The sequence below is a fragment of the Anolis sagrei genome, chromosome 2 (genome assembly GCF_037176765.1).
Source record: "Anolis sagrei isolate rAnoSag1 chromosome 2, rAnoSag1.mat, whole genome shotgun sequence".
Taxonomy (NCBI): domain Eukaryota; kingdom Metazoa; phylum Chordata; class Lepidosauria; order Squamata; family Dactyloidae; genus Anolis; species Anolis sagrei.
This window is the reverse complement of record NC_090022.1, coordinates 276,164,372-276,189,761: the sequence shown is the minus strand read 5'-3', so window position 1 is coordinate 276,189,761 and position 25,390 is coordinate 276,164,372. Positions and strand designations below refer to the sequence as shown.

Below are 25,390 nucleotides of genomic sequence, written 5' to 3'. Positions count from 1 at the left end.
CTATGATTCCTTATCAAGGAGCCATGGCAGCAAAAGCCGTGTCAAGCTGCATTCATTTTGCTGTGTGGATGCACCCCTAGTCTCTATAGATCTTTCTTAACTCCTATGCCATCCCCCAAATCAGATTCCCCTTGCAATACTAGTAGACCATGTTTTTATAACCTTTGAATTCTTAATATTTGAGTAGCAGATCATCCTGAGAGGTAGTGAGGTCTGTTGGAACTAGGAAAAAGGGGTTTATATATCTGTTGAATGACCAGGATGGGACAAAGGACTCTTGTCTGTTGGAGCTAGGTGTGAATCAGAAAATATGCAATGAGTGAATTGGAAGCTAAGCAAGACATTTGATTGGCCAAAGGCTTTGGTGGATTAATTATTGGACAGAAAACTTTTGTGTTTATGATTCATATTTCTTAGCTGTGATTTCAGCTGCAAATATACAAAAGAACCCACCATAGAGGACATAGCACCGGGATTGTGGCGCAGCTGGCTGAGTGTCAGCTGCATTAAGATCACTCTGACCAAAAGGTCATGAGTTTAAAGCCAGCCCGGGTTGGAGTGGGTTTCCAACCAATTGTGTAGCCTGTTGTCGACCTTTGCAACCCAAAACACAGTTGCGTCTGTCAAGTAGGAAAATTGGGTACCACCTTAAAGTGTGGGGAGGCTAAATTAACTAATTTATGAGGCCGTAAAAAAACTCCAGCAAAGCACTCCAGGAAAAAAGCATGCGGGGAATGCGGAAGTACTTCATCAGTGTCGCAGATGGACGATGAAAGCGACAGCTCCCCGGCGGCCAGAAAAAGTTAAATAGCCTCTGTGTATGTCTGTATATGTTGTATGTTAAAATTGGCATTGAATGTTTGCCATATATGTGTACACTGTAATCTGCCCTGAGTCCCCTGCGGGGTGAGATGGGCAGAATATAAAAGCTGTAAATAAATAAACAAATAAACGAATAAATAAATATGTATGTATGTATGTATGTATGTATGAGGTTGTATCAGGAGGGATGCAATTGTGTGAAGAATGAGAACGGCCATAACACATCCTCAAATAGGTACTGCAAAAGATTGTTCTGCGATATTGTTTTCATTTACTAAATAGTAAAAAAAAGTAAAGGTAAAGGTTTCCCTTGACATTAAGTCTAGTTGTATCTGACTCTGGAGGGTGGTGTTCATAGGGTGTTCATAGACGCCTCCAAATTCATGTGGCTAGCATAACTGCCTGGAGCGCCCTTACCTTCCTGCAGAAGTGGGACCTATTGATCTAATCCCATTTGCATGTATTCAAACTTTTAGGTTGGCAGAAGATGGGGCTAACAATGGCAGCTCACCCCGCTCCCTGGATTTGAACCGCCAGTCTTTTGATCAGCAAGTTCAACAGCTCAGCGGTTGAACCTGCTGCACCACCAGGGGGCCCTAAACAGTATGCCTCATATTAAACAGTACACCGCTGCATATTAATTGCAGTGTTATCTATTCAAGTTAAAAATAATAATGAAAATGAAATGTTAAGGAAGCACTTGCCAGCATGTATGGAGAGGCCAACTTAGCATGAAAGCAAAGAAAGGAAACTTTGAGAAGATTCTGTGTTAAGAATAGAAGAGCACAAACAGGAAGACCAAAACATACCCAATAAAACAAGCAGTTTATTTTTTTTTCAAAATATGTTAACTAAAGAAATGGAAGAACCAGATATAGTAGATGCTAGCTGCATTAACAGTCACAAATTGTACCAAGTTTTAACAGTGCAATATTAAACAGCACTATTTACATGCATATTTACAACCTCTTCTGTCTTTATACAGGGTGAGGCAGCATAACTTTCTTTTTTAAAATGTCGGTTGAAGACGTAGCGGAAGACATAGCGAAGCACTAGTGATCTCATTCGAGAGGCGGGAGTATAAAGTTTTGTCCTGACACAGTTCAGTCACCATCATGCGTTGGAACAGTGAGGAGCGTGCTTTGGCTGTTGAGGCCTACTTTTCAAGCGGATTTGGAGTGGCCGGCCCGCTCTCCAAATTTGGCCCCTTGTGATATTTTTTCTATGGGTATTTTTGAAATCCCGTGTTTATGTGAACTGTCCAAGGACCCTGCAAGATTTGAAGACCAACATCCAGGAAGAAATTGCCAACATAACGCCTGCTATGCTGGCCAGAGTAATGTCAAACGCCAGAAATCAGTTTACTCAGTGTATGGAGATTGGGGGACGTAACCTACCTAATTTGATCTTCAAAACTACGTAAAACAAAACTTTAGGTATGCGCCTCCATTATATAATTTTTTTTCCTGATTCATACAATGGGTTTTATTAAGTTTTGAATAAAGGAAGTGATGCTGCCTCACTCTGTATATGTTATTTAACCTACTTCTTGGAAAGGTCTACATACACAGTTGGTGTTAGGAAATAGACTCTACTTCATCTATTCAATGTAACGAGGGACAAAAAATTTAGAAGTCTCCTGGGATAATTTTTATAGAGACGAAAACGGATGATTACAAGCAAAAATACAGTGACCAACAGACTCATTCAAAATGCGTTGTTTTCTGCAGCATGGAACTGCTTTATTCCTTGTTGTGACTGTATAATAAATCTAAATTAACTAAAATTAAGAGCAACAGAAATGCTGTGTTGATTACAATGCAGTATTTGCATTTTGGAAGTAGATGTTTGTGCCACTTCTAACTAAAAGCAATGTAATGTATTTTTGAAGAGGGGAAATTAACAGAGAATGGCTCCTTTGAGGCAGACGGTTCTGAATTCTCTAAAACCAGTTTGCCTAAAACTAAAGTCTCTAGATTTTGGAATACAACTCCCATCTTCTCCAGCCAAAAAGACCAATGATAAGTGATGAAGCTAGTTGTATGGCAGCATTTTGAACTTAAGTCTTGGAAAGGCTGCTTTAAACCATGAAAATGGGGAGCTCTCAATTTCCTTATGAAGTAGGTTGTTCGTGTTCATGATTGTAAAACAATTAAAAATGTATTTGATAGTCCCATAAATTTAAAATACGTACCACATGGAGAGATAGTACAATTTGATTCCACAAATTCAAAATTTACTTTATGGTTTCAAGGGTTTTACTTTCAGCAAAAAAAGAAAAAAGGAACCTTTAAAACAGCCCTCACATTTGTAGATTTCAGGCATGTTTCAAACAAAAAAAAATTCAAATCTAAGCATGGTTTATTTAACTGTACAGAAAATAAACTATGATATATACACATTGTTTTTAAGTTACAGAATTTGTTTACATTTTTTGGCAGATTTTTAACAAAATGATAATTGCATAACTTGGAAAAACTTAATTTGCTTTACTTGGAACAGGATTTTTCTTCCCTTCTACTTGCTATTCATACCTATGCTGGTTTCCTTAAAAACACAAACATTAATAATTATGTGCAGTGTTTCATTGTTTCCGCTTCCGTTCTGATTCTAAGCAAAACTTTTCATATGCTTCTTCAATTTCTGGGTCCATCTCATCATCATCGTCGTCGTCGTCAAAATATCTGTAATAAATTCATCTGTTAGTTTCTTATTTTGCCATATATAGATAGATATAGATACATGGACCCCTACATGAATATGGAATATGACATGAGACATAAAATTTCTGAAAATTCTGAAGCTATGGAAAAAATTAAAACTATTCTTCTCATTTCTCCCCCCAGAAAAAATGGAAATGTTTGGGAAAAAGTGGTATTAGTATCCTTTACAGATGCTAAGTCATTTTATTACCTCAGGAATCATAAAATCTGTTATTGTGTTTTGTATCTGATTTTGTTTAGCCAAAAAGCACGATGTCTGGAGTATTAAAAGACCAGATTATCCTGATAAGGAACATCATGGACACCACCAGGCTTTTTACTGGTTGAGAGACACAGAGGTAAGAGAAAAACTTCAACTCCCATCATGCTCCGAGAGGAACTTTCAATGGCCACCCTATGCTAGTGCCACTGGAAAAGCAAGTTCCCAGGGCCCTCTTTAGAGGAGGTAACTTTCCAAGGAAAAATGGAGGAGGCTTCTTCTGCCCAGGAGAAAAAAAGGAAAAAATACCCTGCCTCAGGTATTTTGTGGATTTAATTCTTTCCGAAAATATTGTCTCTCTGAATCCGTTTCGCTGGTCTTTTCATCTCTTTCTTCCCCTTTCTGTTTTCGGAAATTAAACAAAAACAGCCCTTCGAAAAATACAAATCTTTTTGTTAAAAGCGGTTTGGGCACAAGTCTATTGTACAAACAGTAATTCTGGAAACAGAAGAGATACTGCACTAAAAGGCCAGCTGTTCAGAGAATATTTTTAAAGTCAGCATTATTTTTGTGCAAGGGTCTGAATCATTATTAGTCATTATTTACATTTGCTATAGTTTGATGTCATAACAAAGTAAACAATGAGGCAAAAATGTAAGAAGATAGACATATCAGAAATGAATAGTACTTTTTAAAAATATAAGTCGCAAATTATTTTAAGTATGGCTCTTGAAAAGCAGTGCCTAACACAGTACTTCTAACTATCAGACTGAAGGTATGATACAGCTATGAAAAGCAGAACTTACAAGTCTCCAGTTCCTGACAAATCTGTTCCATTTTCTTCACATCCATGAAACAAATCCTGCCTGTCAAGGAGTTCTTGATATTTCTCCTGATAGTCTAGGACAGTGATATTAAAAAAATTAAGACTGCTCTTCCAAGTTCATTTTATTTAAAATAACCATAATAAACACAACAATATGCCAATGCATGCTCGCAACAAAACAATGTAAGCTGGAAGCTTCATGGTTATCATGTATCATTTTTCACTCCATTTCATCATCATTACTTATTATGAACTCTGCGTATCCCATAGACAATTCCCTCTAAGCTTCTCTTGCTAGTCTGTTCTATCATGGATATAGTAAAGTATCCAAAGGATCTTCCCATTACAGCATTCCTTGACAAACCATTTAAACTCTGCAAAAAGTATAAAAAGCAACTGCTAATATTTAGCTTACTGTATATACCAGTCATGGGCAAACTTCGGCCCTCCGGGTGTTTTGGATTTCAACTCCCACAATTCCAAACAGCTGGTTGTAGAAGTTGAAGTCCAAATATCTGGAGGGCTAAAGTTTGCCCATGCCTGGTATATACGGTAATTAGCACTTCAAGCTACAGATATTTTCTGATTAAAAACCCAGACAAAAATGAAACACTGGCATACCTGGATCTGCTGCCGTGAATGGCACGCCTTCTGATGTGTAAAATGTTGGTTCATTCTAAAATTTAAAACACAACTATTTATAAGTTTCCACTAAGTTCTCAAGCTTATCACTCATGTATATTCTGATAAAATCTATCTAAAAGTATTACCATAAAATAGTTGGGATCATTTTCTGGAGTTGCTTCCCTGTATGTTGAAGCTATATGTACCCTTCCCCAGTTACTTGACCGGAGTTCTACTAGTTTCAGAAGCATATGCTTTACATCTCTGAAACAGAGAAAAACATACAAAATAAAAACCAATGTTTCCAGCACTAAGGGGAAATGTATTCAAACTAATTGCAATCAAAACTGATCGAAGGAAGGAATAAAAACTACTTTTGCTATACGTTTGTAATTCATTCATAGCTGTTAGTAAACAAAATACGAAAACAAACTCATTGTCAAAGGGAATTAACTTAGAAGCAATAATCATTCACATTTTTCTTATGATTTTAAAATGAGGTCACTATTGTCATGTAATTGATATAGATGTAACTTATCAACATGTATATATAGTAAATAAGACACAGAGACACTTCAGCGTTTGCATTTACCAGGTACTGCTCTTTAGATTTATTTCCTGTCCTTCTCCAAAGTTAAAGGATGAATATCCCCAATTAATTGAAATGTGTTTGGAAACCCCAAGGTTGCTCAGAATATAACAGTCGGGTTGTTAACAAAGATAGCAAAACAAATATGCTTCATCTGTGCATAACAATGTATTCTACAATTTACAAAGTGAATACACACACACACTCACATAATTCCAAAAATGGTAATAATTGAAACTCTCTTCCCAGAGAAGTCAAACTGGAATTTTTCTTGCTATCTTTTCACAGGCAGGACAATATTATTTCTTTTAATTTTGGCAGGCCTTGGAAGGCTGGGCCTTTCATAATGTGCTTGGTTTTTAAAAATTTGTGATAGCCGAACAACAGTTAAAACTTTTTGTATGTGGTTTACTTTTAGCTACGTTTGTTTTAACTGTTTTCAGCTGTGTTGAAAAAAGTGGGATAAATATATAGGTATAACAAAAACAATAACAATGTAACCGTACAATAAAAACAGCTATAAAATGCAGTGCAGTAGAACAGTACATCTACATTGATTTCAAGTTGGCTTTATTTTTTAATGGAGGTCTATTGAGTTTGTGTGGTTTTTTTCCGTGTCAGGAGCAACTTGAGAAACAGCAAGTCACTTCTGGTATGAGAGAATTGGCGGCCGTTGCCCAGGGGACGGCTGGATGCTTTACAATCCTGTGAGAGGCTTCCCTCATGTCCCCGCATGAGAAGCTAGAGCTGACAGAAGGGGGCTCACCCCACTCCCCGGATTCGAACCGCCGAACTTTTGGCCAGCACAAGGGCTCCGGCCTATTGAGTTATTCCATGGGATACCCTATAGCGGACCTTACAAACTGGTGTGGTCTGTTATCTTTCATGTACCAAAAAAGAATTAGTCCTGTCCACCCCAACATTTGCTTGCTTATTTCATACTGCTTTATTCCAAAAGTATCAACTGCTTTTTTTACACTGACTATGCCAAATTAATCTTTGCCAAATGGGTCTCTAAATGATGGGAGATATTATAGAGAACTAATCTAGGCTGTCTAGAAGTCAATTATTTCCTGTAGGATCCCCGAACATACTTGTTATAATGTAAAATGAACAGTCATAAACCAGGCAGAGAAGCAATACAAGACTGAATTATACTTGGCAATATCATTAAACATAACAAACATCACAACACCAATCTTTAACTAAAGATTAGTGCAGAAAGCTTTATAAACCACCGTTTTGCTACCTCTTAAGAAATAGCAGGGGATTCTTAACATACAAAAGTAAAAGGTTTAAAAAAGGCCACTTGGATTTTATTACTACCTGCTGCAATTTGCATCCAAGACAACATTTTCAATTTTCTGTATAATTTCATCCATATGACTTGTCCCTTTTTCTTTCCATGCATCTTCAAGCACAGAACCTGTCAACTGGGGAAGGCATGCTATTAGCAAAGGCATTTTCAAAAGTGATTTCAGAAGTCAGTAAAAATTTCTATATCATTGGTTGTGTGCTCAACCTGTTTCAAAAGCATTTTCTCACTAACTCTAAAGAAATGTATTTCTCTAATGTGAAGCACAAATATTCACACACACTCCAATTCTATGAACTAGTCACATTTTTTATAAACCCAGAACTGAGATGGATGAATTTGGCATTGTTAACACTTGATGTTTATATGATACTCAACACTGTGCAGCAGTCAAAAACTGTTGACACAAACACTGGCAATTGTAGGTTAAATAAGAATTCACTCCCTTTACTGTGATTCTTCCAAGCAGTGGTTCAGTGGGGCGAGTACTATGCACCAAACAAGTACCAGTTTGGTTTATGTGCTTAGCTTTTGATTCACAACAAAAGTATGTAGCACTTCCACAGTGTTGAGCTTCTTGTGGACATTGTGTACAGCAATGCCAATTAAAACCTTTTCCAGTTCTATATTTCAACAAAATTTAGAAAAGTCAATGAGGAGTGAAAAGGTCTACAAGGTCCTGTGAACTGAGTGGTGACATATGAAGAGCACATATTTTTTATTAATAATATATTATTTATCCATGAAAAGTAAATGTGGTTCAGATACACTTGCAAAATTTATGTCACATACTACACAGCGACCAATTTCCTGCATAAAACCTTTTACTCTTTAAATCTTTAAATAAATACTTGTGAAGATGTCAATTAAATAGGTTACACGTGGATATATTTCAGTCAGAAAAGCTATATAGCATTTACAATTAATATTTCTTAAAAATAATAATCATGCTTTAAGCGTCTACATTTGTCAATGGCTTGCCAGATATGCTAAATTCACAAAGAACTGGGTTAAAATGCTGGTTTTTTGGGGGGAAGGGGGCTTGGAAAAAAAGTGTTGTATTTAATTGAAGAAGTGACCAACTATGTATAATTACTAGACACGTTTTAAGTTTAAAGGTTTATTTCCTAATAAATATGGACAATATTTTACTCTTAAACTTCCCTTTTAAGGTATCACGGTACTGGATGAGAAAACAATAAGTGCCTTCCATTCATGGAATGCCTGAAGTCCAATTTAATATAGCATAAATGTTGTTTAATCGTTCAGCCGTTTCTGACTCTTTGTGACCTCATGGACCAACCTACGCCGGAGCTCTTCTGCCAGCCGTCACCATCCCCAGCTCCTTCAAGGTCAAGCCAGTTACTTTAAGGATAACCTCCGTCCATCTTGCTTTTGGTCGGTCCCTCTTCCTTTTTCTTTCCATTTTCCCCAGCATCACTGTCCTCCAAGCTTTCCTGTCTTCTCATTATGCAGCCAAAGTACTTCATCTTTGCCTCTAATATCCTCCCCTCCAATGAGCAGTCAGGCTTTATTTCCTGAAGTATGGACTGGTTTGATCTTCTTTTGGTCCAAGGCACTCTCAGAATTTTCCTTCAACACCACAGTTCAAAAACATCTATCATCCTTCGCTCAGCCTTCCTTATGGTCCAGCTCTCGCATCCATAGATTACTACAGGGAATACCATTGCTTTAACTATCCAGATCTTTGTTGCCAGTGTGATGTCTCTACTCGTCACTATTTTATTGAGGTTGGTCATTACTCTCCATCCAAGACGTAAACATCGTCTGATTTCCTGACTGCAGTTTGTGTCTACAGTAATCTTTGCACCTAGAAATACAAAGTCTATCACTGCCTTCACATATTCTCCCTCTATTTGCCAGTTATCAAACAGTCTGGTTGCCATAATCTTGTTTTTTTTTAATGTTTAACTGCAACCCAGATTTTTCACTTTCTTCTTTCCCCTTGGTTATAAGGTTCCTCAGCTCCTCCTCACTTTCAGCCATCAAAGTGGTATCACCTGAATATGTAAGGTTCTTAATGTTTCTTCTAGCAATTTTAAGTCCAGCCTTGGATTCATCAAGCCCCACAGGTCGCATGATGGGTTCTGCATACATAGCATAAATAGTTCTTTTATTTTACACTTTTCTCAAGGAAAGTAGAAGGTGGTATATGATGGATTAACCTTTTGCATCTTCACAACCATCAAATGAAGTAGCTTAGTCAGAGATTGTGGCATATCTATACATGAACTTTATGAATGACTGATGATCTTAACCAAGATTGTTCATCCAAATTCACCTTTTATATACTCTTCTAAGTGTGCAAAACTCAAACATCTGTGTAAAGTAATCATTTTCAAAAATGAATGAAATTCCAAATAATAAAAATGTCATACTTTTAGTAGCTTTACTGCACATATTAAATTGTTGTCCACAGGATTAGAAAACAGGGTGTGTAATAATTCTTGAAGTCCAGTCTGAAGAATATCTGCCCGGGTTAGCTGGCCATTACTTCCTTTAATCTATAAATATATAAAAATGTGAACAGTTACAAGATGCTAAGATTAGTCTTGTCACCTTTGGAACCACTGCCGTGTGAACTTAAAAATATTGGAAGTTATGAAAACATGTATCTGGAATTGTAGTTCCCCATATTAACCAAACTGCACACAGAAAATATATTAGTCTACCATGTAACAGGATACAATAGAAAGCTATGGGCATTTTAGGAATTTTAGTTTGGAAACAGCTCTTATTAATTTTATTTCTATCCAGCTTTTCTCCTAATCGAGACTCAAAGGGGCAGACAAACATGTAACGAAAAACATTACAGAGCATAAAAATAAGCATAATCATCTTAATCCACTACAGCAGTTTTGTTGCACATTAAAAAGTAAAAGAGTAAGGCCTTGGTCTAATAATGTTTCACAACTACAGCAAACCCACTAAATCAGTGTATCACTTACATAAACCTTACCAATTCAGTGAGCCTATTCTAGCTGGGATTAGCAACCGGATTTAAGCCTAACTGGTCTATTCCAGTGCTACACAAAGTAGAAGTCCATAGACCAGTGCAGCTCCATGGCAAGTTTCCAGAAAAGCAAAAATGAACTTACAGTCAATGGACACAAATATGGTGCTGGCCTCTGTCTCACTGGGAAATTAACCATGCAAGTCTGTCACACAAAGTAACTTAATAAACACTGGATTATACCATATTTATTTGAATACTGCCGCACATCTGATGATTCTGAGTGATTTCAGTGGCTCAGACTGCTTTTCTCAGCTTTGGCTGGTACACCAATTGTGGCTGTTCTTTGATAAGAATTACGTCTGGTTGCAGAGCTCCAGACACTGGCAATCTGAAGGCTGGACTACTGCTGAGTCACTCTATGAGAGGCTGCCCTGAAGGCTGATGTGGAAACGATGGCTGGTTAGGAATACTTCAGCTAGATTTCGGAACAGGACAAACTATCAACAGCATAACACCTCTGCTGAAAGAGTTATGTTGGCTGCCTAGTTGCTAATAAGCCAGGCTTAATGCTTTATTGTTTGTAAAGACACAAACTAAGCTATCTGAGATGTCATACGCTTTTTAAGAGATCTACTCAGTTTTTGAGGTAATCTGGAGAAACCTTCCTGTTAGTGCTACAAGCTCCTACAGTGTGCTTGGCAGCTGTTCAAAGCAGGGCATTTAATGTGGTGGCACCTATTACATTTAATCTCTTCCCTTAGAAATCTGTCATGCTCCAAACATTCTTGGGGTTGGATACATGTTACAAGTGTAATCTGATGCCACCTTCCTCATTCAATTTCTGATTATTATGAATTAAAAAATGTTTCTAACTAAGATAAAAATGTTTTTACCTCTAGATTTAAATAAAGTTCAGCTAAAAATAGCACAAATGCATGGAATCTTTTTCGTGCAGCTTCATCTCCCTTTGCAGCTTCATTTTTATTTTCAAACTCTTTGTGGCACCTAAAAAGGAAAACTTGCATCATGGTTTTGCTTTTCCATAATTTGATGTTTATCAGTTTTTGCTATTAAAAGCAATAATCAAGATAAAGATACTGAGTAAAAAAAATAGAGTTATAAATAGATACTAAGGCAAAAGATGGTTTGATTCATGGAAAATTAATTACATATCCTTGTGTTTCATGCCATGAATGCAGCTGTTCATGATCTAGCCTATTAAGTGACTATTCAAAATTTTTGCTATTGGGGGTGGGGGGAGAACTGCAGACTGGCGGAGAGCTGCCCCAATTTGACACCACTTGTACTGCTATCAGCACCAGGGAAAATTGGGAAAATTCTTTACTGTAACATTCAAGACAAAACACCAGAACACAAGCAGAAATAAGATGTTTCTTTCTTTTTCTTTTTTTTTAATCATCAAGCCTAAAAAAATCCCTTGGATGTAAAGTGACCAAAAAGAGAGCATAAAAAAATTATTGTATTATCTGTTGGGAAATCTTTCTTGAAATCATAGAATCATAGAATCAAAGAGTTGGAAGAGACCTCATGGGCCATCCAGTCCAACCCCCTGCCAAGAAGCAGGAATATTGCATTCAAATCACCCCTGACAAATGGCCATCCAGCCAGCCTCTGCTTAAAAGCTTCCAAAGAAGGAGCCTCCACCACACTCCGGGGCAGAGAGTTCCACTGCTGAACGGCTCTCACAGTCAGGAAGTTCTTCCTAATTCAGTTCTTCATCTATTTAAGCAAAGCCACAACCCTCCACATGCCCCCCCCCCCAAGTATTTTGATCATGCTGCGCAAAATATACTCACCTGAGAAGTAATAACTGTCTGAAGTTACCACATTGTGAATTAATGGTGAGATGATGAGAGAGGTAATTGCACAGCCTTGCACCCATATATGAAAAATTTGGAACAGATGTAGCCTTAAAACAAAAGAACAATTTTATTTGTAAGATTTTTTTTTAAAAAACCAACACTATGTTTTGTGGGAAGAGTTGGACTTTTGTGAAACCTTCTCCTGGAATGCACTACTAGAATTTCAATTGAATAACCTTTGATGATGCACTAACCTGCTTTTAAGGATTTCATAACAGCCCACCAACAGCCCTCCACTAAAGGGTCAGGAAACTCAACTTTTATTTAAATGTATACAGTGGGCTCTCCATATCCACAATTTCATCACATACCATATTATTACATGGCTGAAGCATGCATGTTCAAGTCACTAGTATCCAATAATATGGGGAGTAAAATCTATGTTTTTTTTGTATTCATATAGTGTCCCAGAACTGAACTCCTACAGAATTAGCAAGCCCATTGTGTCTAATGCCCAAGGCAGCAAAATATGCAAATAAAACATACAATCCAAGTCCTTTGAATGCTTATTGCTGGAGGTAGACTGCCACCACAAGATATTTGAAGAAGAACAAGGATGGAGCTCACAGGAAATCTATTAGGAGTATATCCTTTGGGAAAATGGGGCTTCGAGCAAGCACCTGGCCTATGAACTCTGTCTCTCTTTTAGGTAAGCAGCAATTAAGCAAGAGGTTTCGCTCAGAGTAAGGAAGGCAGCAGTTCTCAAACTATGTTCCATGGAGCCCTTAGAGCTCCGCGAAGCACAGTTACGGGCTCTGCAGGGTCCCTGTAGGGCCCCCATTCCCCTCTGCCTAGGAAGCAAATGGCTTTTGGAGCCCCATCGAGCCTGCAAGGCTTTCCTGCCACCACTTTGAATGTGCTTTTACTGCAAGGCAGAAGCAGGTTGGACTGCGTGACCTCTGGGTTGCTCCTATGATGATGATAATGATGCTTATTATTGTTAGTATTATTTCAAAGACTGGATGGTCATCTGTTGGGAGTGATTTGATTTGTGCTTTTACTTCATGGCACGAACAAGTTGGACCAGGCGGCCCCTGGGGTCTCCCACTGAAATACTGTTAAGTTTATGTCGGTTAAAATTGTTTTTCATTTTAAATATTACATTATTCTTTCTTTCTGTTTTTATGCACTACAAATAAACATATGTGCAGTGTCCATAAAATTAGTTCAATTTTTAAAAATTAGTTCACACAAAGTGCTGTCGAAGGCTTTCATGGCCAGAATCACTGGGTTGAGGTGAGTTTTCCGGGCTGTATGGCCATGTTCCAGAAGCATTTTCTCCTGATGTTTTGCCTACACCTATGGCAGGCATCCTCAGAGGATGTGGGCAAAATGTCAGGAGAAAATGCTTCTAGAACATAGCCATAAAGCCCGGAAAACTCACATCAACCCAATTCAAACAAACATTTTCCATCCATTTGCCACTGGTTCAGCCCATCTGTCAAATTTTAAAATGCAATGCGGCCCATGTCCAAAAATTTCTTGGGGTTCCACGAGAAACTTTTCCTTCAAAAAAGGGCTCTGCAGCTTTAAAAGTCTGAGAACCCCTGGGTTAGATTATCTATTCATATCTCCTTGTGAAAGGAGAGGCATGGAACAAAGATGTCTAAGGCCTCCTCCAAGTTTTTCCATAGATATAATTTCATGGGCACAACATCAGGTCAAGAATATCAAGTGTCAAGAAAATAGCAGTGTGATTCTGTCTTGCAAGCTGTAGCTGTTTATTTCCTGGAAAGAGAGTTAGAGCTTGCAAGATAGAATCTCTGTGCTATTTTCCTAGAAACCTAGTTCCCTCCTAAAAAAAATTACTAATTTATTTTTTAAAATGGCACATACAACTGTTATTTTCCAATGCCAACCTGTTGATTAAAACAGATCTACAGTTTCTTTAGACGAGGAAGATTCCTTTGGGTGAATACATTAATTAAGCTTGCATCGTTTTCCTTCTATTTAAGCTATTTAGAATATAATTTTGCCCTCTGAAATATCTCTTTCTTTCTCAAATCACAAAACCACATAAGTGCTAATCTTTATGAATGGAAAAGGGGAAAGGAGAGTGAATACGGAGACAGTTGTTTCTGGAAATCTTTAGTGAAGGAGCAAAGTTGGCATTAATTAAAAGGACACAAATAGAATACTTAGGTCCTAGTTTTCTCACAGACCTTGTAAACTTAAATGCATAACATTTAGATTTTTTTCAAGAGTGTCCTTAGGAACATGGCAGCATCTTTGCTCATTTTAAGCAGGATTTTAAGCAGGATTTAAGTGTGCATGATTGTGGCTCAAATTAGTCAAATTCTAAGGCATTTTAAACAAGTCATGGGCTCATATACAGTTTCTTTTCCTTCCACAGCTTCCCTCTTTCACTTCCACACTGATCTAAACATAATCAGATGAATCATTTAAAGGTTATTCTTATCATCAAGAAATAATACCATTTGGGACTTCACAACAAACTCTGGTTACAAGATGGAAATGCGAGGATGGAGTCATTATGTAAGCAGTAATCCTGTGATATACCCTTCTGATTACTGATCATGATGGGCTGCTTTACTAGAAAGAATATTTTTAAAATATACAGTTGGACTTCTGTATCCACAGATTCTGCAGCCAGAGATTCAACCATCCACAGCTTGGAAATGCTCAACAACAACAACAACAATCCATACAACAAAACATAATTTTGCCATTTTGCAGAAAGGGACACCATTTTACTATGCCACTGTATATAATGGGACCTGAGCACTCCAAGATTTTCGTATCCACAGAGCATGGTGGAATTAAACCCCTGCCAAGGGCCCAATGTTATCTGACGAGGCCAAAGAACAAAACATGTGTCTCATCTCTACAGTCACAGATATAATTCTTAATTATTTATTCCACTTAAACACTGTCCTTTCCCCCAACATGGGAACCAAGGCAGCTTGCAAAGTTGAAAACATAATAATTTTAAAACCTAAAAAGTAAAATGAAAGCACAGTTTGAATCACAGTAAAACCATTAAAACTTTGAAAAGGAATAAAATCATAACCAAGTTACAAGGGAGCATACATCTGCCATAAAAGGCCATTTATGAGCAAGCAATTACTTTTAAAAAGCTAGTTGAACAATAAAACTTTTTGCCTATCAAGTAAAGTAGAATCACCATTATCTATATCCTGCTTCTTCTCGCCCAAAGGAAACTCAAAGTGGATAACACTAAAAATCACGCAATATGTAAATTAAAGCCAAAAGCATAAAAACATTAAAATAGAATCAAATACACAATTTATTAAGAATACACAGTTAAAACCAATAAAAAGATAAAGCAGCACCCCAAGTTCGGTCTTGACAACTTTATTCTTTAAATGATTTCCTGAATAAAAAGGTTTTAGCCTGCTGACAGAAGTACAGCAGGAAGGTGGGCATTCTGACTTCCCTGGGCAGGGAGTTCTTGAGTTGCGGGGCAACCATCAATAAGGCCCTCTCTTGTGTTCCCACCAAGAGAATGCCTCTCCCGAGGATCGCATGATTTGGGCAGGTTCGTGCCAGGATATATGATCTGCCAAATAGCCTGGATCTGAGCCATAGGACAGAAGGGATTCTATCCTAGCCCCTTGATAAAGGGAAGACCACAGGGTGGGAGCAGCACTGGTTGTATGCAGAAGTGATCTTCTGTATACAACCAGTGGTGGGAGCAAAATAAATCCTGATCTAAGGATCTCAAGACTCTGGAAAGTTTGCAACAAGTAAAACATTTATAAATCACTAAAGATGTCTAATTGGGGCTTACAGTTTTTTCATTAGTCGTCGTAAGTTATATCAAATTTGTTAAATTTGTACTTACAATGTGATACCTGACGTGTGGGCATGGGCCGCGACAAAAACTTAAGTATCTAAATGTGCCCAATAGTTTGATTTTATAAATCTTGGAAGCTTCCTAAAGTCAGTTTCATTTTCAGCATAAGGAAGCAAAGCAAGCCAAAAGGCTTCCTTTCCTCTTTAAATTAATGGCCTCTAGCGATTGAGGGAAGAAGCCGGGAGAAAACAGAGTTCACTGGGAAAGAGACTGAGAAAGCACATAATTCTTGCAAATCGAGGAGCCCTATGTCAGAAAACTCAAAAGGCCCTACCCTAAACTACATTTTCCAGAATTCTGCTCAGTATCAGAAAGCCCCAAGCAGGATAGGGGAGAGATTTATCCCTCCATAGCAGCAGCCAGCCAGTGTTCCAATGAATTGTTGAATCTGCAAAGAAGAGAACTGGTTGATACTTCTAGTAAGTAAATCTCAGTACTGAGCTAGGAAGAAATCCCTAAATGGAAGTTCTATTGGTTAATATGAGAAACGTTTAGTAAGATAGCTGTTGTGGCTTCAAAAAAACCCACGTTTTTGTTGAAACTGTATGAATACTTCTGAAAGTGGGGGGGGGGGGGGTGTGATCCCGTTATCTTGTGTCATTGTATAGAAAATTCAAGGAGATAGCTCTTGTAGTTTTTAATTTTTAATGGAAAAAATGGAAGGCTCGCACAGTAAAAAATGGCTCCCCCCCCCAAGCTTTCATAGTCATATCTTCTTGGGAAAGGATGTAAGTACTAGTACTGGATCCTGCTTCCTCTTGGAGGAACTAGCGTACAATATTTGGATTAGTTTTGCCTTCCCAAGTAAGAAGAGGGAAAACAGGATGTTCTCATAGGTTAACTTCAGTTTAAGAAGTTAATTTCAAATTGAAGACAGATAAAGTGAGGGCAAATGCTTTGCAGGCTAGTGTTCAAAGGGGTTTTTTTTACTACTACTACTTCTTTAAAGTTATATGAAAAGCCACATTCCCAGTGCAAACAATTAACATCCCAATCCTTGAAAACTCTGATGGTTCAGTCTTCTGTTCAGTTTAAAGGAATGCACTGCTAAATTCAATTAAGGTATTAGAAAGTCACAATTGTTTTCATATAGATGTAATGTTCACCTGTCAATTATACTCATGCACAGATGCATGAAGTTACCTGTTGGTATATGAGTTCAACCAGTTCTTGCAATGCTTCATCTGTAGTAACAGAAGCATTTAGAGTTTCTGAAAAATGTGCTATTTCAGTTTCAAAACAAGCTGGCTGTTCTGCAAGGTGGTTTAGAAAGTCTTGCACATATTCCGTGAGTGTTGAATATCCACCATTCCCGTCTTCTGAAGAAGAATCCTGAAAATAAATAAGGACAACAAGCTTAAAAACAGTCATTTGTGACATTTTACATTGTACATATGGGAAATCTAAGGGCCAAACCACAATAGATATCACTACAGTGCTGTTTTCTTATCGACACATGCCAGATACCTGTGGTTTAAAAACTGCACAACTCTATACAACAACAGATATAGTTGTTTTTAATTCAATTCCTCAACAGGCTAGGTGACTTAGCTAAAATATAATCATGGAAGATACCGTAAAACAACCTATCTCCCCTGTTGCTCCACAGAGAAAGTCCCAAATAAACAGGATTCAAATTACAAGAAAAGATATTCTGACTTAAACATTAGGAGCCATTTCATGAGTAGAAGAACTGTACCACAGTGGAAAAATTAGAATCCTATTCATTTGAAGTTTTTAAACAGAAGTTGAATTACCATCCTTCAGGGATGTTTAGCTATGGATTACTGCACTGGCATGAGGTTAGACTACATCAGTGGTTCTCAACCTGTGGGTCCCCAGGTGTCTTGGCCTACCCATCCCAGAAATCCCAGTCAGTTTACCAGCTGTTAGGATTTCTGCAAGTTGAAGGCCAAAACATCTGGGGACCCACAGGTTGAGAACCACTGGATTAGATGAATGTTGGTATTACCTCCAGCTCTATGATTGTATGATTCTACGGTAAGGAAACTATAGAAGAACAGCACTTCTGAAGCGACTAAGAGAAAGCAATATCTTCACATTAAACTAGTGGTGGTAGATTTCTACAGTAACAAAGGAAATTTCTAGGAGAAAATAGTAATATTTAGAAGATCAATGACATCTCTTCCACGTTTGCCTAAATTACTTGAAAACAGATGCGAGAAAATATGTTAAATACTTACAGTAAAATCAGGAGTATATCCAGAAGGATAAAATTCAGGTGCATTCACTGACAGCTTTGATATTGACGCTGGTGCCATAATCACCTTAGGTTTAGTCATTGCAGAGCTTGAATAATTATTTTCTGATAAAGGTGTAATTCTTGCCTGTTCTGAGAAATGGTTTAAAAGCGCATTGAATAGTTGAGAATTTTAATAAAGCTAGGAAACAATAACCAGAAACAATGAATTCTATTTATAACTTACAAATTCAGATAGAAAATATAGAATTATGACATTTCAACGTCACCAGCTAGATAAATACATGTGAATTTAACTCAAATATATAATTTTAGGAGCCAGCATAGTACCTTGGTCTGAGTGTTGGACTACGATTATGAGACCAAGGTTTGAGTCCCTGCTTCTCCACCTTTATCAAATCATACACTCAACCCCAAGGAAGGTAGAGGCAACCTCACCCAAACAAATTTTGCCAAGAAAACCATGAAATATGTCTGCTTTAGGATCCTCATAAGTCAGAAATGACTTGAAGGCACACAAGAATATATAATAATTTAAAAGATACTAATAAACCAGAAAAATATGTCACTTGATTGAACACATATTTTTGGAAAAGATATTTCAATCCCCAGAGTTCAACCTCTGTGATGATTTTATTGCAGAATCATCACAGAGTTCAACCCCCATTGCAGAAATCCTACAGCAATTAATCTGTTAAGTGCATGTTTCCCTCAAATAAAAACTGGGATTTAAAAAGTGCCCCAACAAATCTATTTCTTTCTGCCATTGGAATAGTTTCTCATAGACAATGTAATGTAATGGGGCAAAAATGCTCTATTATGCTCTTCAGCAAACCATGATGCAGCAAAGCAGAAATGACATGCTCTGATTGTCAGCAGGCTGTATCTATTCAGGGAAAATCGGTTTTTCCACTGGAGGGGACTAAAATTCTCTGAAGAAATACTCCACACTAGAAAAGAATGACTTTATTTTATCTAATTTTATTTACTTCAATTCCACCTTGTATTTCCTGTCTCTGGTTATTTTGATGGAACTCACTTGAATCTGTACACATAAGCAATCAATTTGGGCATTTTGCATTCTACCACAACAGTCAAATGAAAGAGGGAGAAAAGAATGACTGCAGGAAAGGCTTAATCTCTGAATAAAACAAAACAAAAACAATCTACAAAAGAATTCAACTCAATTACTGGTGGTCTGAAAATCTACCAAGTAACTTGAAGGACTAAAGAATGTGTGATATCAAAAGAAATCTAATCATACATGTCAAGGGAACCCCTAGGGTCATCTATTCCAGCCCCACAGCTAAACCACTCCTGAGAGGTGGTCATCAAGCCAATGAACACTGAATTCACGCTGGACTGGTTATGATCAAGGCTGTATTGAAATAGAGAAATTTGTACCAATCTCTCACTAGATCAGATTGCTTTCAGTTACAGTTATTCACAAAAGAGTGTAATTATTTGAGAACATGGCATAGCAATCTTAGGATATAGCAACTCGTTCCCCACCATGTCATCTGACCAGCAGAATTCACCCTCCAACTTATTTAGTAAATACTGCAATTCGATTCTGCATACATTTGAACAAACAGGATTTTGTAATCTTCACTGATTGTAAAATGTGTGGAGTTCCCCCCTTTGTTACTGCTTTTTGCACTGATATGGGAATTCAAAGGAAGTCAGTGTGTTAGAGTGGTTTGAGCACTGAACTAAATCTCGGGAAACCAGGACTGAAATCCTCGTTTAGTCATTAAAACCCACTGGGTGAGCTTGGACAAGTCACACTCTCAGCTTCTGAGGACGGCAATAGCAAATCTGCTCTGAACAAATCTTGCCAAGAAAACTGCATGATAGGTTGCCATCAGTCATAAACAACTTGAGGGCACACAAGAAAGGGAATTCAAGCTAGCTGCCCCCCTTTCCCACAAAAAACACAAACAAATCCTATTTCAAAAAAAAAGCAATTGTTTGATACAATGCCTGCCAACTACAGTTCCCATGATGATTCTACAGCACTGAACCATGGTAGTTAAAGTCTTTGTACCAATGCCGTCAAACTGCATTAATTTGACAGTGTAGATGCACCCTTCTGCTGCATTCTCCAATTAGTTTATGGCATTTCAAACTCAACAAAATATATTTTGAGTTGCTTTGTAAGGTGTTTGTCTTTGCCAGTTACATGTTTTTAAAGGAGAAAAAGGCTCAAAGAAAGCAAATTTTGGGGCAAAAAATTAAAGCTGTCAATAGCAGCATTTCTTTCTATCACCCCAATCTTCTGGCCTCATTCCATCTTAGTTGGACTTTAAACTGCGGAATCCCTTGAGTATCCCTTATCCAGAATTTTAACATCTGAACTACTTCAAACTTCAAAATTGTCTAGGTGAGGGGCTGAGACAGTGACATCTCGGCTTTCTGATGGTTCAAGATACACAAACTTTGTTTCAAGCACAAAAGTATTAAAATAGTGTATATGACATCAACTTAAGGGTAGATGTATAAAGTATAAATCAAACTTAAAAGAATTTTGTGTTTAGACCTGGGTCCCATCTCCAAGATAACTCCTTATGTATATTCATGTGTGTATGTGTATGTGTGTGTGTGTAATATGTGTGTGTGTGTGAATGAGAGAGAGGGACAGAACACTTCTAGTCTGAAGCACTGAAGATAAAGAATACTCAACCTGCATTTGCAAAACCTGACATACTGAGTGGCTCGTCTACCTTTCTTCTGCAATACAGATAAGTTCAGTTACATGGAGTGAAGGGGTCACCACAATCCCTTTCTCCTTTAAAATAAAGAGCCTCAAATGGAAGAGAGGGAAACAATAAGGGCAGATGGTTCGAGTGGAGCAGGGAGAACCATGCAAATTATTACCAACTACAACCTTCCTGAGGTAATTATGGATCCTATTATTATTTATTGCAATGGATTCTATTATTAGTGTTATTATTTGATACACAACAAGATTAGTACACAGCAAACAAGATCACTATGCTGGTTGTTCTGTATCAAATATTATTATTATTATTATTATTATTATTATTATTATTATTTGAAATCTACATGAGGCCATAGTGAATCTTATTATGATTTCTAATTGCAATCTATCTGAAGTTATGCTGGATCTTTTTATTTTTACTATTGTTGATTGATTACAAACTACTCGAGAAAAAGCCGTATTACTATTATAATTATTAATTGTAACCTGCCTGAGGTATCGCTGGATCCTATCACTGTTTGCAATCTACCCCAGACAGCCTGGATCCTATCATTATCATTATCAATCTATCTGAGACAATACTGGATCTATTATTAATTGCAATGATTCTGTGCTGACACTGGATATTTTTTTAGCAATCTACCTGAGGTGACACTAAATATTATTATTGATTAGTCTACCTGAGGAATCATGGATCCAATTACTATTATTTGCAATCTACTTGAGCCGATACTGAATCATTATTATTAATTGCAATTTACTGAGAAGACACTGAATATTATTATTATTTGCAGTCTACCTGAGGTTATGTTAGATTTTATTATTAATAACAATTTATCTGAAGCAATCCTGGATCTTATTATTATTACTAATGGCAATCTAAAGTAATAGTGTATTTTATTATCATTGTGGCTAACAATCTACTCGAGGCGGTGCTAAATCATATTATTACCGAGATTATTTTTTACAATCCACTTGAAGCGACACTGTATACTTGCTAGTGTTATTAATTGTAATCTACCCGAGGCAATGGTGGAGCTTATTATTATTACTAATTGCAATCCACTTGAGGCAATGCTGTATCTTACTATCATTTTGGCTAATGGCAATCTACCAGAGACGGCGATGAATCATATTATTAATATTAATAGCAATTTAGCTGAGGTGACCTTGGAAACTACTGTTATTAATTGTAATCTAAAAAAGGCATGGCAGATGTTATTATTATTAATTGCCATTTAGCTGAGGCAACACTGGATCTTACTATTACTAATAGCAATTTATCAGGGTCAGCCCTGCTTGTTATTATTTCTAACTTCAGTTAGTAAAAAGGCAACTCTGAATCTTGTTATTAATTGAAATTACTACTGCTACTCCTAATTTCAACCCACCTGAGGTGATACTGCATCTCACTGTTATTATGACTAACTGCTGTATACTGGGAGCAACCCTACTCTTCTTTGAATTATTATTATTATTTATTATCATTATTAAGATTTGCAATCTACCTGAGTCCAAATTGCTGTTGTTGTTGTTATCTTGGTATTATTATTACTAATGCCTATTTACCAAAAGCAAGTTTGGCTCTCACTATTATCATGACTAACTGCAATCCACCTGAGGCGATGGTGAATCTTATTATTATTTCTAATGGCAACATCCACCTGAGGTGACATTGGATCTTACTATTATTATCAACTGCAATATATCTGAGGCTATGCTGGATCTTAGCATTATTATTAACCCCAATCCACCTGAGGCAGCCTTGGGTCTTATTATTACTATTAATTGCAATCGACCTGAGATAGAACGATAGAAGGAATCCAGTCCACTCTCTGCCAAGAAGCAGGAAAATCACACTCAAAGCACCCCAACAGATGGCCACCCAGCCTCTGTTTAAAAGCCTCCAAAGGAGGAGCCTCCACCATACCCCGGGCCAGAGAGTTCCACTGCTGAACAGCTCTCACAGTTAGGAAGTTCTTCCTAATGTTCGGTCTTAGCACCTTTATTCTTTAAATACTTTCCTGAATCAAAAGGTTTTAGCTTGCTGACAGAAGTACAGCACGAAGGTGGGCATTCTGACTTCCCTGGGCAGGGAGTTCTTGAGTTGTGGGGCAACCACCAAGAAGGCCCTCCTCTCTTGTAGTTTGATCACACAGATGATTCTGGGCCATCTTCTTCTTCTTATTAGAAATCCACCTGAAGTGACCACCTGGGTCTTATTACAGTTACTAGTCGTCCCCTGCCATGCGTTGCTGTAACCCAGTCTGTATATATGTGTTTTGTGTGTGTATGTATGTGTATGTGGTTTTGCACATGCGTTGTAATGGGGGTTTTTTTTGCTTTTAAAGTCTCTTCTAAAGTGTTTTTCAGTGTTTTTATGAATGACGGTCACTCGTTGGCCTGATACATGTATTGTGTCCAAATTTGGTGTCAATTAGTCCACAAACGAAATTACATTTTTATTTCTATAGATTACTAATTGCAATCCATCTCAGTACACAGCAAACAAGATCACTCTTGCTGGTTGTTGTATTGGTCACATGTCGGACACTTCCCAAGTGTCTAGGACTATGTGATGTATCGGCGAATAATGCGTACAAATACCAGTAGGGTGGCCTTTTGCAGCTGACAGATGGTAATTTTGTCAGTGCCGATTATGTTTAAGTGCAGGCCAATGTCTTATTATTATTATTATTTGCAATCCATCTCAGCTGACACTGGGTCTTTGGAGAGTGACCTTACATCCCCTTTGTTTGCACCCCCAAAATGTTTGTCTTCATACTGTATTTCCCCATATTTTCAAAGGCTTGTCTCCAGCACTACTAATTGCAATCTACCTGAGTTAACTGAGTCTTATTATTATTATTATTATTATAGACTGCAATCCACCCGAGGTGACAATGGGTATAATTCTTCTTCCTCTCCCTACTAATTGCAATCCACCTGTGATGAAACTAGTTTCCTCTTCCTCCTCTTATTTGCTTATTAATACTTAATTAATATTTATGATATTATTACTAATTGCAATCTACCTGAGATAACTGAGTCGTCTTCTTCCTAATATTATTAGTATTATTATTATGGACTGCAATCCACCTGAGTTGACATTGAGTCTTCTTCCTCCTCTAATTCATTATTATATTACTAAATGCAGTCCACCTGTGATGACACTAGTTTCCTCTTCCTCCTATTTGCTTATTAATATTTAATTAATATTTATTATTATATTATTACTAATTGCAATCTACCTGAGATAACTGAGTCTTCTTCTTCCTATTATTATTATTATTATTATGGACTGCAATCCACCCAAGGTGACACTGGATATAATTCTTCTTCCTCTCCCTACTAATTGCAATCCACCTGAGGTGACATTGGGTCTTCTTCCTCCTCTAATTCATTATTATATCACTAAATGCAGTCCACCTGTGATGACACTAGTTTCCTCTTCCTCCTATTTGCTTATTAATATTTAATTAATATTTATTATTATTATTATTTTATTAACTTTATTTGTACCCCGTTAGCATTTCCCGAAGGACTTGATGCGGCTTACAAAAGCCAAGGCCTCAAAACACAACATAATACAACACCTAAAGCAAATTAAAAACTGTTAAGCAATATTAACAACAAGCAATAAACAATACATCAAGACTCTATATTATATTACTAATTGCAACCTACCTGAGATAACTGAGTCTTCTTCCTATTATTATTATTATTATGGACTGCAATCCCCCCCCCCCCCGAGGTGACACTGGGTATAATTATTCTTCCTCTCCCTATCCACCTGAAGTGACATTGGGTCTTCTTCTTCCTCCGGGGCAGAGAGTTCAGCAGTGGAACTCTCTGCCCCGGAGTGTGGTGGAGGCTCCTTCTTTGGAGGCTTTTAAGCAGAGGCTGGATGGCCATCTGTCAGGGGTGATTTGAATGCAATATTCCTGCTTCTTGGCAGGGGGTTGGACTGGATGGCCCATGAGGTCTCTTCCAACTCTTTGATTCTATGATTCCTCTAATTAATTATTATATCACTAAATGCAGTCCACCTGTGATCCTAGTTTCCTCTCCCTACTCATTGCAATCCACCTGAGGTGACATTGGGTCTTCTTCTTCCTCCTTATTATTATTACGATTGCTAGAACAACCTGCAATCCCACCTGAGGTGACTCTGGGCCTTATTATTACTACAGGACCTTAATGGTATGAGGGAGAAGCCCTTTCTCTGGCTATTATGAGGACTGTCTCCTTCCTGGGACGAATGGCGGCGCTTACCTGAGGCGGCGGCGGTGCGGGCTGGCGGGGGCGCGGTCTTGGGGGGCCTCAGGGGCTCCTGGTGGTGGCCCGCCCCTCCCCCTCCTCCCGGCCGAGGCCCGCTCTCCGGGGCCAGGGGGACGCCTCGGCCCCGCCCCGCCCCGGGCGCGCGGTCGAAGCCGTTGCCAGACATGTTCGGCCTCAGGCGCTGCTCCGCTTCCTCCTCCTCATGAGCGGCGGGGAAGGAGGCCGCTCTCGGGACCCGCAGGAGGCCCGCCCCTTCTTGCCTTCCTTCCTCCGGAGGCGAACCCGCTTCGCTTTCGCTTCCTCACACAAAAACCGACGAAGGGCGGCCTTCCCCCTCGCCCGCCCTCCTTCCCTCCGTCCCCGCCTGGCT

General features: G+C 38.1%; 1 protein-coding gene across 3 annotated transcripts; it reads right to left on the bottom strand.

The window, feature by feature from the left end:
• Window positions 1-1,630: 1,630 nt before the first annotated feature.
• PAIP1 (poly(A) binding protein interacting protein 1) lies at window positions 1,631-25,390 on the bottom strand. 3 transcript variants are annotated; one of them, XM_060761459.2, is made up of 11 exons: window positions 25,015-25,389; window positions 18,001-18,149; window positions 16,940-17,128; window positions 11,893-12,005; window positions 10,969-11,080; window positions 9,498-9,623; window positions 7,110-7,216; window positions 5,341-5,458; window positions 5,192-5,246; window positions 4,551-4,644; window positions 1,631-3,506 (listed from the first exon to the last, which is right to left on the bottom strand). In XM_060761459.2, exons 1-11 carry the CDS (start codon window positions 25,184-25,186, stop codon window positions 3,407-3,409), a joined length of 1,335 nt encoding a protein of 444 aa, XP_060617442.2. In that variant the 5' UTR covers window positions 25,187-25,389; the 3' UTR covers window positions 1,631-3,406. The 3 variants fall into 3 exon arrangements, with proteins under 3 accessions (XP_060617442.2, XP_067320714.1, XP_060617443.2); XM_067464613.1 differs by having other exon boundaries at window positions 18,001-18,144; window positions 25,015-25,096; XM_060761460.2 differs by lacking the exon at window positions 5,341-5,458 and having other exon boundaries at window positions 25,015-25,390.

Coding starts and splice junctions, on each gene's coding strand:
- PAIP1 (XM_060761459.2), bottom strand. CDS start 25,186: ATGTCTGGCAACGGCTTCGACCGCGCGCCCGGGGCGGGGCGGGGCCGA. Junction 11,081..11,892: donor AGACAGTTATTACTTCTCAG/GTGAGTATATTT, acceptor TTTCCTTTTTAG/GTGCCACAAAGAGTTTGAAA. Junction 3,507..4,550: donor TTGTCAGGAACTGGAGACTT/GTAAGTTCTGCT, acceptor AATTTATTACAG/ATATTTTGACGACGACGACG.